At 44.2% G+C, this 14,146-nt stretch overlaps 1 protein-coding gene across 1 annotated transcript; it reads right to left on the bottom strand.

The window, feature by feature from the left end:
- Window positions 1-1,735: 1,735 nt before the first annotated feature.
- On the bottom strand, window positions 1,736-14,034 carry xpa (xeroderma pigmentosum, complementation group A). Its single transcript, XM_030787745.1, has 9 exons — window positions 13,854-14,034; window positions 13,528-13,638; window positions 12,948-13,053; window positions 11,829-11,994; window positions 11,339-11,456; window positions 11,026-11,146; window positions 4,824-4,831; window positions 4,708-4,717; window positions 1,736-2,741 (listed from the first exon to the last, which is right to left on the bottom strand). The coding sequence occupies exons 1-9, from the start codon at window positions 14,032-14,034 to the stop codon at window positions 1,736-1,738; spliced, it is 1,827 nt and encodes a 608-aa protein (XP_030643605.1).
- Between the last annotated feature and the right edge of the window lie 112 nt (window positions 14,035-14,146).

Below are 14,146 nucleotides of genomic sequence, written 5' to 3'. Positions count from 1 at the left end.
TAGACAGCGTCGGGTTACTTAAATGTGTCACGGCCGGTCAATTAACACTCACGCGTAGGGTGCTCTGGCAAAGTCATTCACACAACTGCAACACGAATACACTCAGCCAAACAAGGTGTAGTATACAGGATAACCTGCAGAAAAATGTATCTTTCAGAGCGGTGTTGGGCTCTTTCAAGACCCCATAACTCAAACACGGGACAGCATAAGTACAAGGCCTTAAATAAGTTACGTATGTTATCAAAACGTTTAGGAACTGCAGCGCACCTGAAACCCTAAAAACGATACAATGTCATTAAATTACAGTGCAACAGTGTAGTAGGGAGGAAATCTGATAGATCACACTCCTATGTATTTACTAATGACTTTGTCAGTATTCTTGATGATAGCAAAAATAACATTTCACGATGACTGCAAATCACGCTAATAAATTATTAATAGAATATAACAGTTGGTACTTATATAAAATTGAAGTTATCGTGGAGTTTATAGATTAATGTGAAGCTATTACACTGTAAAAATTGTGATTAGTTGACTTCATTTTAAAAATGTTTGGAAACCTGTTGCCTTAGGAGAACTAAGTAAATTAACTTGTGAACATAAGTAATGCAGAATTGAAAAATATTTGTTGGGAATACTTGATAAAGTTGAGTAGTACAAATCCTCAGTTTATGTGACAACTGAACATACATGAATTTTATGTTGTCACTGAATTTTACCAGTTAAACTAACTTGCAAATATTTAAACTAAAATCACAAGAGAAGGAGTGCAAGACTGAAAGTCAGAAACAGGTTGTTGTCAGTTAGCCCACCTCACCTGAATCACCCCGGGAGACAGTACCTGCTATCTCACATCCATACATCAGTCTGGCTGGATCTATTATATTAACATACCATCACCTTTGCATGAGATTCTGACTTAGAGGTGTTCAGTCTTTATCTCACTGATTGTAGCTTCGCACCATTGGTTTGTCGACCCAGCACTGCACCAAATGCAAAGTAGTTGTAATGAAGACTGTATTGTCCATTCTCCTTTTTAAAAGCTATTTTCAGTTGCTGTAGAAAATTTGCTATTTGGTTGGACGTAAGCGTTGGAACTCCAAATTTTTAAGATATCATGACATAACAATCTGGAGTTCATATTACTTAATCCAAACGTGATTTGAAATTAACCAAACGTTTTTAGCTTACATAACTAAAATTGGATATGTGTTATAACAACTCAAAAATTTTAAGTCAGTACAAGTTTACACAACTTAATAGAATGAAGTTATTTGAACATTCAGGTGTACAGTGTTGGTGAGCTAATGGATAATTCATTTAAGGATACTTGATAAAATATTGCTGTGATGGACTGGTGACCTGTCCAGTGTGTTTCCCTGCCTTTTGCCCAATGAGCGCTAGGATAGGCTCCAGCACCACCCTAATTAGGATAAGCGGCTTAGAAAAATGAATGAATGAATGAATGAATGAATGAGTAAATGAATGATAAAATATTGAGCAAATTCATTTCTGGGCCAAGGTAAAATAAAGGCCTGCTACAACATCAGAGTATAGTCAGCAAAGTATAGCCACACAAAGTACAAGCAGATATGAAACAGAATGACACACTGACAGACAGACAGACAGACAGACAGACAGACAGACAGGCAGGCACACACGCACATACGCACACACACACACACACACACACACACACACGAAATAAAAGTGTCACTCACAGCTCAGCCACTTGTTATCTGTGCTCTACCACAAAGCTCATGGTCGTTCCGTCGAAAGAGGGTGGAGCCACGATGCGAGGGCCTTGCTGTGATGTAATACTGATCACCGGTTTCCCACCGGCTGGCCCTGACGGCCCCCTGACGCCAGTATGACCCACAGGCGCGGAGGTCGTCTGCTGGCTCGCGTAAGCGCTCCCAGTGCAAGGCTCCTTCACCTTTGCCCCCTCGCTGACCTCGTCACCCTCTGAGTAAGTGGAGGAACGAGAGTGCGGGGGAACGGATGTCGATGGGGGAAGAACGCCGGGGTAGATCATATATGTTGGCCCGTAGGCCCCTCCGGGGCTGATAGCCAGAGGAGAGACAGACAGAGGCACAGGTGTGAGGGGTTGAGAGGGCACAGGTAGGGGGACTTCCACATACTGCCCCGTCTCTGGGTCGTACAGCCGCCTTGAGGCTGGCTGGACCGGCGTGTCGACCAGGTAGTAGTGGCCGGTTGTGGGATCCAGGAGCATCTTCTTCTGGGTCTGCTGCAGGGAGTCTGATGGTAGAGCTGGAGCTGGAGGGGAGAAGCAGAGGACCTGGGGCTGGGTGTTGTGCACTGCCATGGGCAAAGGGTGATGGTAGATGGTGGCGGCGGAGCTCTCCGGAGACCAGGACTCCATCACGATCGGCGATCTTTTCAGAGATTTCTGGGAGGTCTCCCTTTGCTTCGCCTTGGCGGAGCGGTTAGGGCCAGCTGTCAGAGAGACGGGCGCTTTGATGCTGACGGAGGCCGGTTTGTATTCCGAAGCACACGCTTTAACAGGTATGGTTAGATAATTCTCAGAGTCTTCGGGGGCGCTTTTGTTGGGTTGTTCGAGAGGGTTTTCGGACAGGGAGTTTTTAGGTTTTGCTCTGTCGTCACACCCCCATTTTGGCTGGGATATTTTTAATGACAGTGGGGCCCCTGGAGATTTAGAGGCATTAATATTGGTGGAAGTACTTGCCTCCAGTGATGTACTGGTTTGTCCAGCGCTATTGCTATCATGGCTCACATTGACAGGTGCTCTGAGGCTGTTACCTATTTTGAAAACGCATTTGTTATTGTAAGTTCCACTCTGATGAGACAGTGGCTTTGGTATGGGTATATGTGTTTTCTCCTGAGTTACAGGGGTTGGTTTTGAACACCGGGTATCCTCACTGACAGCTAGATTTGCGAATGCTTTCTCTGTGTTTAATTGCGCACCTGTACACTTGTCACTGGCGAACGACCTTTCAGTGTCATCTTCAAATTCTGGTTTGGCGGTTACGCCCTGCTCCTCGCGTGTGATGAGTGACAGCACGTGACTGTCTGTGATTGGCCGGGGTGGTTCTGTTTTTCGTTTCCATTCGTTTCGATCAAAGACGTAAAGTTGTTCCATAGACTTTACAGCAGCTTGTAATTTTTCAAGCGCTACCTGATTGGTCAGTTTGGACTCAGGTTTTCTTTCAGTGATATCAGCCTTTTCTGGTCTATGTTTCGCCGTTCTAGCTTCAATTTTGAGTTCAAATTCCGACTGGTCGGTAAAAGGTTGTTTTGCGCACTGTATTCTGGCTCGGTTAACCATCATAGTCTGACTTCTAGCGCATTCTTTGGGCTGTCTGGGGGATAACCTGTCCGAATCTGATACAACCTGTACTTGTTTTGGAATTTCAGTCATGTTTACAATCTGTTTTGCAGCATTATTTGTATTTACAGACTGGAATTTGATGACCATCGGAGAAGTAAACGGTTTCTTATCTGGCTCCTTTTTAACAGCCTTACTGCCTTCTGGTAACGTAAATGTTGTTGTGCTTGACGGTCCTGGCGCACCCTTACCTTCGCTGTTCTCTAAAGCGACAACGCGATACGAGCTCTTCACTAGTTTGCGCACGTCTCTGACTTGATGAATTGGGGTTTGAAACTTGCATTTGTTGTCTCTGATATCTCTTACCATAAAGTGGGGCACTTTATCTGACACGGACAAAAAATGGCTTTTGGGCTCACCGCTTAGCTTTACAGAGGCATTGTGACCTATGTTAGGAGTTAGCAAGTTGGCAATATTAAACGGGTTGGTTTTGTTGTCTTTGACACTACGGAGATGTATTTTGATCTCAGGAGCCTTGCTGGCCTGTGCGCTTTTTGGGGTGTCTTGTGCGTGCGGAGCCTCACCAAAGTTTACGTTTCTCGCCCCTCCCTCTCCCGACCCCGCTAACTCACTTGTCTCGCTCTCATTATGTAACGTCTCCTCTGTCAGCTCCTTTTCTTTTGGAAGAAGCTGAGAACTAGGAACATACAAATGAGACATCATTGTAAGCTTATTCCTGACATGTCCCATGTCCCCTGGTTTGTTTGTTACTGACTTTTCTGTTAGGCTCTCTGTTTTTGTGTCAGATTGGGGCTCTGTTTTAACATCCTCCTCACCTTCTTTCCATGATTTAAAAGCACTGTTTTGGCTTCGGGGCAGTGGGGTCTTTTTGGTGTCACTTGTGTCGATTTCAGCATTAATCTCCGCGTCGCAGGACAGCTCTGTCGCGGGGTCAACGGCGGGAGCAGGTGAGTTTTCTCTTTGCCCTCCTTTTGAGTCCCGTGACCCACTGTCTACTGCATCCCCAAGTTCATCAAGCGAAATGATAGACAAACCCGAGCCAGTCTCTGACGTTTGTCTTTGCAAGCCCTTTCCCGTCACCTTGTCCTTTTGAACATCCTGATCTTTTGACTGAAAAGAGGGCGACGTAACAGGGTATGTGTCCCGTATCTCCCCCCTCTCCATCTTACGCTCCTGCTCAAACTGCATTTTCTTGGAGATCACATTTTTTAAGAGGCTCGATGCGAAAATGGCTTTCTTGTGCGTATCCTCCACGGTCTCCCCAATGTCACCATGCCGAATTGTCGCTTCACCCCCTGGCTTGTTTGGCGTGATGCCGGTAGCCTCGTCCATGGAACGCAATCCAGAGGCGTTTTCTACACATTTTGTGCGGCTCTCACGTACAGGTAGCTCAGCCTCTACGTTACAGTTGAAGCTCAGAGTGTTGGTTAAAGTGATGGTGTCATTGCGTCCTTGCTCCATCTGTCTACGTATCTCTATTTTTTTGGACGCGGACGATCCTTGCTGGCTGCTAAACCTATTTGCTTTATTTTTCGAGGCAAATACTCTAGTTTGGGGACCCTTTAAATGAGCAATGGGCTTGCCGTGTGTACTTCTGTAGCCCGTGCTTTTGTTAACCTCGAAAGTGGACGTTGAACTCTTATGCGCGATGCGATTTCGGTCCCGTCCATGTGTCATGTTGCCATAATTTAAGTCAACGAAAGCTGACCATTTATTAAACCCCAGTCCGTGCTCTGACATTGAAGACTCACTCGAGGTGCTTAGATTTATTGCATCAAAGTAGGGGCATGCCAAACTTCTGAATGATCTAGCGGTTAAATTGCGCACCTCCTTATCTGCGTCATCCAGTTCGCTTACAGAACTTGACGCTCCGCTTGAGTATTCGTTAATATCCTTTCCTTTTAATTTACTTGCCAGGTGCTGTCGATCAGGAGCGGGAATAAAGTAATGTCCTCTGTCGAACGAGGTTTCACCTCTGGTGCCCGTGCTTTTAAAACAGTAACGGCTCCTTTCGCCTATGCGCCTGGCATGATAACAAATATCCTCATTCCCTAGGACATTGCTGGAATCATTTATGGCCCTAGAAGATGTTTTGATTGATAGGTGAATCTTGCCCGGTGTATTCCCACTATCATTCTGGGGTTTACTCACGCTTTCGTCAGAGCTTGCGCACTTGTCCGAATCACAGAGATCACTCTCGTGCTCCGTGCTCTCAGCCGCCTCAGTGGAGGGCTGTTGGGTTGCGCTAATAGATGGCGCCTTATTGCTTTTAGATTGCCCCTCATTTCTATCAGTGACGTCCGTCCCCTCAGTATAATCGCTGTCAAAAGAAGCGTAATCCACAAATGAGTAAACCAAATTATCGTCTTCAAAATCCCAATACGATCCCCGACCTATTTCGTAATCGACATCATGATCTAACTCCGTCAGTTGAATTTCATGAGTGGTTATGTAGTGAGATTCGTCTGCCGAAGTATCAACTGCACTTTGATCAGTTAACACCACGTTAATGTCATCCTCCGACTCGCAACGACTGTTCAAATACATGTCCGTGTACTGTAATTCCTCCGGTTCACCAAAAGTTTGTGAGTGTTCATCTCCGAGTAAATTATCGTTATGGGGATCTGTCGATGTTTTTCTTTCAGTATCACCGCTGGTAAACTCATTCTCATTAGAGCCTCTCGAGCCAAGCGCGTGTCCGGAATAGGATTTTTCAGCGTGCTTGGTGTCCTGACAGTCCTCGGAAAAGATTTTGGTGACATTGTCACACACCTCACGGTCCTTGGTGCTTTTGTCTCCTGAAGACGACGTGTCAGTCTTACATTTAAATATCGCTAACTGGTTACCTTCGCCAGTAAACGTAACCTTTACTGTTTTGGTGCCATCGGACTTCATATCTAAGAGGTCATCCAAATCCACATAATTTGATTCGTCACTTTGATTTCCATTGTAACGCTTCTTGTCGTCGATCAGTGGCTTTTTCAACGATCCAGTGTCTCCTCCAGTTGTAATAGCTGTCTGAAGCGTTTCCATTTGTTTGTCCCACTGTCAAGGAGGTCTTTGTTGTTGGCGATGTTGTCTCTGACACCGGACTGCCAAATTTTCTGTGGCTGACTCTGGGGGGGACAGTGAGTGAGAGAGAAAGAAAGAGAGAGAGAGAGAGAGAGAGAGAGTAGTCCCCAGGTATCCCCCGATATCTAGTCGTCCATTCGATGGATTGGGTGGACGTCTTGCTCTCCACCTCAGACCTCAATTCATAACGTGTTACGCACGAGCTCTATTTCAGAGGTCATGCTAGATCCAGCTCCCCCTGCATGCTGCACAAGGGCACGCACACTCACGACATCCTTATTGGTAGCAATAGTTGTACACCTGCAGTTAAAATAACAAATACTCTTTTTTTGTCGTTGTTATTGTTATTGTTGTTGTTTATTTAAATAAAATTGATTGAAAAAATTGATTGTAATTGTAATATATTGTTTTACTGTATGATCTCTTTGTTGTTTTGTCATAAGTCAGGCTCATGCAATATATGGAGGATACGTGACCAAATGATAAACCTGGTATATTTATATACAGTAAAGACTTGCCACAATACGATGGATGGTGATAACACCCACCCACCCACACACGCACACACACCCCACAGCTGCACGTGTTTCAGACTGAATCACTAAAACATTCCTTTACATTATACACTATCGAGGAAGAGACATTAATAAAGCTTACATCATTAAGTGACACCACGACAAAACACAACGAGGTGTAGGGGTTGAGGGGGGGGGGGGGGTGTATAGGAGGGGTGCGGGGGTGGAATGTGCTCCCGAAAAGCAGCAGGCAGCCCTTTTGTGGTCGCTGCTGGAGGTCCTCCAACATACATAACGCTAGTCTGGAAACATTTGTTGACATCTGAATGTTATCAATGCCGTTCTCTCCAGAGCAACAGCTGCAGACCAGTATTAGTGAGAAGCCGGTGCCCGCTGCCTGTGCCACCCTTCTCTGCTGGCTCTTCAAGAGTGACATGAAAAAAAAAATAATGGACCTGCAGAGAAAGAACAGATAAAACGGACAACTGGGGGCTACGTCAGTGGTCTACGCAGTGTCGCAGAACATCGGGTTCCACAGCTAAACATTTAAGTACAGCTGTGTATGGAAATTATTCCTTTACGTGATCTTACTTTATTTACATGGGCGAGGTGAGGATCCGTCATAAGATGTCTTTCGACTGAAGAAATTTGACATTGAAAATTTCTGAGTGGTTTTTGAGGTGTGGAATCTAAAGGTGGTTCGATCAACAGGTGCCTATAGGTTAGCATTGCTGGTTTTATGTCATCTTCCCCCTTGACCCGTATAGACTCATCTGCATTTTGGATCAAATCCAAAATGGCCCTCCTTACCTCATGTTCTTATGAACTTTTGAGCAGAAATCAAGGTAATAAAGCCAACCCAGCAGGGAACAATGTCATATCATTTGTCCACTGACTAGTGACAAGCTCTCTAGTTGTTTCTGAGCAGCTAAAGGGGCCTTAGGGAAGGGGAAAAGAAGGGGATTTTGATTGTGTTTAAGTAAGCAAACAGTTGGGAGGGGTTAGCAAAGATGGGCGGAGCCAAAGAGGACAGCTGCAGTTGATTTGTAGGTTGCTCTCGCACAGAATCAGTCTATCCCAGCGCCCTCGCCTCAGGCGTTACAGACACGTGGGAAGGGGTCACGTCTTCGCTCGCCTCCGAAGTCGAGATACAAGCCGAGAAACACACATTAAACGATAGCAAGTTGTTCCTTGCTTCTCACTCTCTCTCTCTCTCTCTCTCTCTCTCACTGCAAACGTGTCCATGTCCAGGTTTAAACGACCTCCACAAAGAGGTTAAATTTAGTCAGCTATTTAAAATGTGGACGCCACGCACGCAAGCACCCCGAGATCAGTTACTCAGACACGGCTGTATAAAACAGCAGGTGTCCAATCATGACCACCATTAATCAAAGCAAAGGCTTTAGCATGCGCTCCCTCCCTTTCGCTCTCTCTCTCTCTCTCTCTCTCAACATAAACACACACACCATGTGCTCTACTGTATTTTAACACTTACTGAAATACTAAATACTTTATGTATCACTTAGCGTGTGCTTGGTTTCCTTTATGTTACGTGATTTCGGTGCGTTTGTAACATTTACAAACACCGCAGTATAACCATATATATCAGTGCCTTTTTGTTGCACATTAAAAAAAAGAGATAGATGTGACTCCAACCACACCTCGCAAACCAGCACACATAAGAGGAACTTTCCCGAAAACCTTTTGTCCATTGAACCTTTATACTCTATTCCTGACCCCCACGGGCTTGGCGGGCAAGAATGACCTTTTGGAAACCTGGGAACGTACCGTGGCAAGTGATACGGATCCCGGATTGGAGATCCCTCCTGTTCTCCCACAGGAGTGCTACAGCGAGGGTTTCTGTTAAGCCAGGGAGAGGACAGCTTTGCGTTATGAGCGAGGGCTCGAATTATACAGAGAACACGGGGTTCTGTCACTGGACGCTGACTGTATATCTTCTCAAGCGCCCCATCATTCTAAGGCCAGAAGTTTAAGCTTCGTCTTGTGTGACACAAGCAGCATGTAATAAACGGATAAATCGGGTTTGTATGCAGTTAGTTTGAGCGTCTCAGGCCGCTGAAAATAATTCAATAATTATTTAGTAATTATGAGAGAATAATTTTAAGTTACAGTAAAAAAAAAAAACTTAGGGGGAAAGTAGGCTAAAGGCAGTTTTGGGATCGTTTTCATAAACGACAGGTTCACGCTTTGTTTTGGCGATCTACGGCGTACACAGGAAGCATCCGTTTTCACAAGAACCGTGAACCTGAAATTTGCGACCACGCTCTTCCCCCAAAATATAAATGGAAAGTCAAGCACACCGAATATCGAGTATATTCCAGAACTGTAAATGAATGTGAAGTCCAGGGATTTATTGATGCCTCCATTTTTGTGTATCCGACAGACTCTACATCATATATCAGTGAACGGTATGCCATTGCAATACGAGGTGTAATAAAACGGAGACAGCTTGAGTTTCACACTGGCATGTTTGGGCTGGGGGGCTTTCCAATCAGAATTCCTGAGTTGTGGAAACCATTGGCATGTAAAAAATATCAGCTAAAACGGATCAAAAGTACCGTAATACTACGACAAAACTGCAATGAATTTAGAAATTAAAACACAATCTAACGGAGAGAAAGTGTAAGGAACTGACGTGAAGTGAAAGTCATTGCACTCCGAGACATTCCTGAATGTGTCTGCAACTTTAAAATATTAGGCTACTTAACCATGCGCATGAATGTTGGGAATGTTTATAGACAAACTTTGTTACCTCTTAAACGTCACGGGCTAAGTAAAAAAGGAATAGAAATGTCTCTTCAGGCTTTCTGCACAATCGACTGGTGAAGGCAGACATCACTAACAAGTGGACCAGGAGTAAGACTTCTAGTGCTCCTCGTGGAATTACCCATAACACAAGCTTATTCACGTGTCAGCGTATTTTAATGTACACCAAAGACCCATTTTATAATACAATCGGACATTTTTGAAAGACCTTTAATTAGCGCTACGTCAACCATCTCCCTCTCACATTAAACTAATAGTGATATGTTAGTTTAACATATGTCTCTGTCCCCTGCGCTGGGATCTGAGCGTGCGTGGCGCCTTAACAGAGCACGCCACTGTAACGGAACTCCGCTCGAGAATCTCACAGCGGTGGAATTCTTCGGCGGGGAGGAATTATCAAAATTCTTTCCAAAACAAACACAAGTGTTATATTCACGAGGTAGAGTGAGGCTTTTACGCCTATAAGAATTTACATTTAAAATGATCTATATCTAACGTTTTATGACATTTTACAAGGCATGATTTTATGCAGAATTATTTATCAATATTTGGTATTAGTATAGATACACCACACAATACGACAAACATGTTTACAATCATTTACACATACAAACTGTAGAGTGAAAAGACAAGTACCAATTTCATTTGAAAAAAAAAAAACTGTAAGAGGAATAAAAAAGACTTTGACTACAATTGCTCCCAATGCCTGGCTCCCCTTTACTGGACCGTTCTTCCAGAGTGCCCTCTACTGGCCAAGCAACATCACTGCATCCACGACCGCACAAGTTTGCCGTTCACTGACACGGTACCAGCCGTTTTTCCGCTGTCAGTCCTGAACGGCAAATCTCACAGCCGACAGTGCTCTCTGTTTAACGCAGATACACAAAAGGTAAGTGCCTGAACTCATTTCTCTGGCTATGGTACATGGTGGTAAGCAAATTTAATTAGAGAACAGAGTGCCTATCCACACTTTCAAACCCATAAATATACCATTACTCTTGAAGGAGCAATGCAAATTCAGTTACTTTTCAGCTAATTTTAATTTCAGCTGTGCTACACGAGTTTTGGGGAGGGGGTGGGCATTTATAGGGCGACATCATTAAAATCCATGCCACTGAAACCGAGAAGATGTGTAACTGCAGACCTCGGGGGTTTAATCTCCATAAGGCCGCAAAAGGAACTTCTCTCTTCTTTAATGCGCACGAGGTCTAGATGTGACTAAGTGGAAAGCTCCCTGAGATCACAGTCCCCTAATGAGTGTGGACACGTGGACCAATTGGAATCAGGACCTACATCTTCTCAAAGGTCAGTTCATGTCCACACGTCTTACAGACTTTCCTATAAAGGTCCTCCTCTTCGTCCACAAGCTCTTCGGGTCCATACTCGTGTTGGTGAACGCTGGTGTCCTTTTTAAACATACTGCTCCGGACAGCCCGTCTCAACTCTGATGGAGAGACAGTAAAGCGAAAATTGGAGGCCGGCACAAAAGAGATGAAACACGCAACGGGAAAACTTTAAACTGGGATGGAACTGAAACTGGCTTTAACGAGACCCATTCATTTATATTACGTGAAGTCAGACAGGTATATAAATACGTCGTTAGTGATATAATTCCATCTCTGCTGAATGGTGGTACCTTTGACTTTCTTGTTGAAGCGTTTCTGTTTCTGCGCTTCTCTGTTCTCCTCTCGCGTCTCCTTGGCCTCCTCCAGAGCCTCCTCACTGCCCCACACCTCCATGGCCCTCTTCACCACCTTCACGTTCACACAGAGAAGAGCGAGAACGTCACCTTTACAATTCACACATACCTTACGACGGCTGCATTCCTTTCGAAGATGCTTACTGTTTGACTTGGGTTCAGTCATTTCCCCCCAGTGCCAATCAAATATTTGAGTATGTATCTCCTCATAAACTGTTTGGTTACATTTTTTTACAAACAACTCTAAAAAAAAAAAATGAGTTCATAAGAAAGCCCTGAAAAGAACAATCTTAATAAGATCAGAACGGGAAGAGCTGAAGCAAAAGAAAGAAAGAAAGAAAAAAAAAAAAAAAAAATAGGTATTTGGACACGCGGTAACGCGGCCGAAAACAACAGAACCAGAAGGAAAAAAAAGGCTGAGACGCACCTGCAGTCTGAGGTAAAGTTTCATGTCGCCCCAGCGTGGGTTGTGAGGGTTCTTCTTCAGTGTGAATCTGAGGGGCGGTTCTCTCACGTCCAGGTCGCAGTCTTTAAGCAGGTAGCTCTGTTTCGCCTCGGTGCGGGATATGAGCCTGTGTTTCTCTTCATTATCCCTGCCGCCGCACAACAGACCACCGTTTTCAGAGCCGTTACTCTCCGAGCGTTTCCAAGGTAACATTTAACTGACATCAAAAAGCACTGTACTGATGGATGAAATTACACACAAGGCGGAACCTAAACGATGTGACCTACTTATAGAGAAGGTTCAGATGCACAGCATTTGTTGAACTGACTGAAGTAACGGACTTACACTTTTTTTTAAATAGATACAACCTATTACCTGACTCATTTATTTATGGATAGGGTGCAACTTGCCCTGTATTGAATTTCCATTCATTCGATGCTTACTGTTCCTTGCTAATGCTAAACACTTAAACCATCACTGTGGTATGTAGGTCTGTAATGCGGTAATGTTAGGCTGTATTCAAACACCTGCTGCTGATTTTTCATCTGTTTCAACAGTGCGTTTTTCAAAGAAGCGTGTTTGCACAAACCACAGCGAACCACAATAAGAAAACAAACACCACCGCTATGCTTCGCTGACACACAGCTGTCCCCTCCACCTCCAGTAACTGTAACGTACACACACAGCGCTTAAGAAACTGTGCCTGTTCACTCCTGCTGCATGCCTCGGTATTATGTCATTGGGTTTACGTTATAAAAGGAAACTTTAGCGAGGGCTGAGTCTAGTCGAATTCAATTTGACATCCCGGTCTTTACCAGTCTAACCGACGGGCCCAGTTAGAATGTGTTCCCTTGCGGCCATAAACAGAAATGTAATTCACTGATAAACGAATGTTTACTTACGTGTACTTCATTTGGGTTATTTATGAATGGGTTAAACTAGCGACCCAGCAATGCTAACAGAGACACGGGAAACATAGCCCTGAGCTCCACAAGGAAAGAGATGGGAGGAAAAAAAAACAAAACATAAAACAAACAAACAAACAAACAAACAAAAAAAAAAGCCCAAAGAGAATATTCAGGGCTTGATTTAGGATCCTACCTGCACTTATCACACACTGAGAGGTCAAAGCTGTTGCTGAGGTAGGAATCCATAAAAGGTTTCCCACAGTCTTCACACACCAGGTACTCGGGTTCTATGACTGGAGCTAAAACAACAACAACAACAACAAAAACAACAACAAAAACAACAACATACAGATGAAGAGCAGTGACAATGGGTGGGTGATGCAAAGGCTGAATGAGTGAATCATCACAGGTCTGGACACACACACACATCTAACCACAACTGTTCTGATGGTTAAAACACGGCAGACGCTGCAGTCACTCATTATTTTACTATTCACAAGTTAAATCAACTAACGTCAGTCAAAACATCAGAGATAACTCTATTCAAGTACAGAATGCTAAAACTGGTCATCTGTGATCCTAACATAAAGGACATGGTTCACTACGTTTGTTAAAATTGTAGTAGGGACAACAAAAGAAGACGTATTCTAATACTGGGATAACATGAAACGCTCATTAATCAGACAGACGAAAAATATAATTCATAGCAAAGTAGGACAGCCAGGAAACCACCGTCTGTATGGTACTGTTTCAGGTTCTTTCAACTCCCGTACCTGGCTGATGGACCACCTTTTTCAACCTTTGATCTTCTTCTTCCTCCTCTTCTTCGATGAAGAAGCCCGCTCCCGAGTCTACAATTTTCGCCACTTTGGCACAGGTTGCTCCTGAATTCATACAAACGACACGGTTTTCAGAAAGCGATGCCGATTAGTGGCTATTAATCAGGAAACTAACTTTCGACACCGTAAATTCTAATGGGTTGAGTGAAACATGAATCTCCCAACGTGATCACTACTTGTACATCTGGATAAAGGGAACGTTGGATGTGGAAGGACATGTTGACCTTCAAATCGCAATTTAAGAAAGATCGTAGCATCACCTTCCACAGCTGAATAAGGTCTGTTGGCGAGTCTTGCTTGTCTCAGCATCAGAGCTCGCTGTCTGTTTCGTTCGATTTTGGCTTTCATAAACGGGGTTAGAGTGGTGCAAGTAGCTTTTCCGTTAGGTTCCGTCTCTTCGGATGGTGCTTGGACCGGCTGATCATTTTGTATGTTATCCATCTTTAAAAGTTGAACGCTCTGAGAAGACAGAGATGGAGCCGCAAGCTTAACGCTGTTCCAAACACCTGCAACTTCCCCAATCAGTAGAGAAACAAACAAACAACTAGCTACT

Source organism: Chanos chanos, chromosome 11, assembly GCF_902362185.1.
Source record: "Chanos chanos chromosome 11, fChaCha1.1, whole genome shotgun sequence".
In the NCBI taxonomy this organism is placed as follows: domain Eukaryota; kingdom Metazoa; phylum Chordata; class Actinopteri; order Gonorynchiformes; family Chanidae; genus Chanos; species Chanos chanos.
Note: the sequence above shows the minus strand (reverse complement) of the source record. Positions and strands in the feature narration are given on the sequence as shown.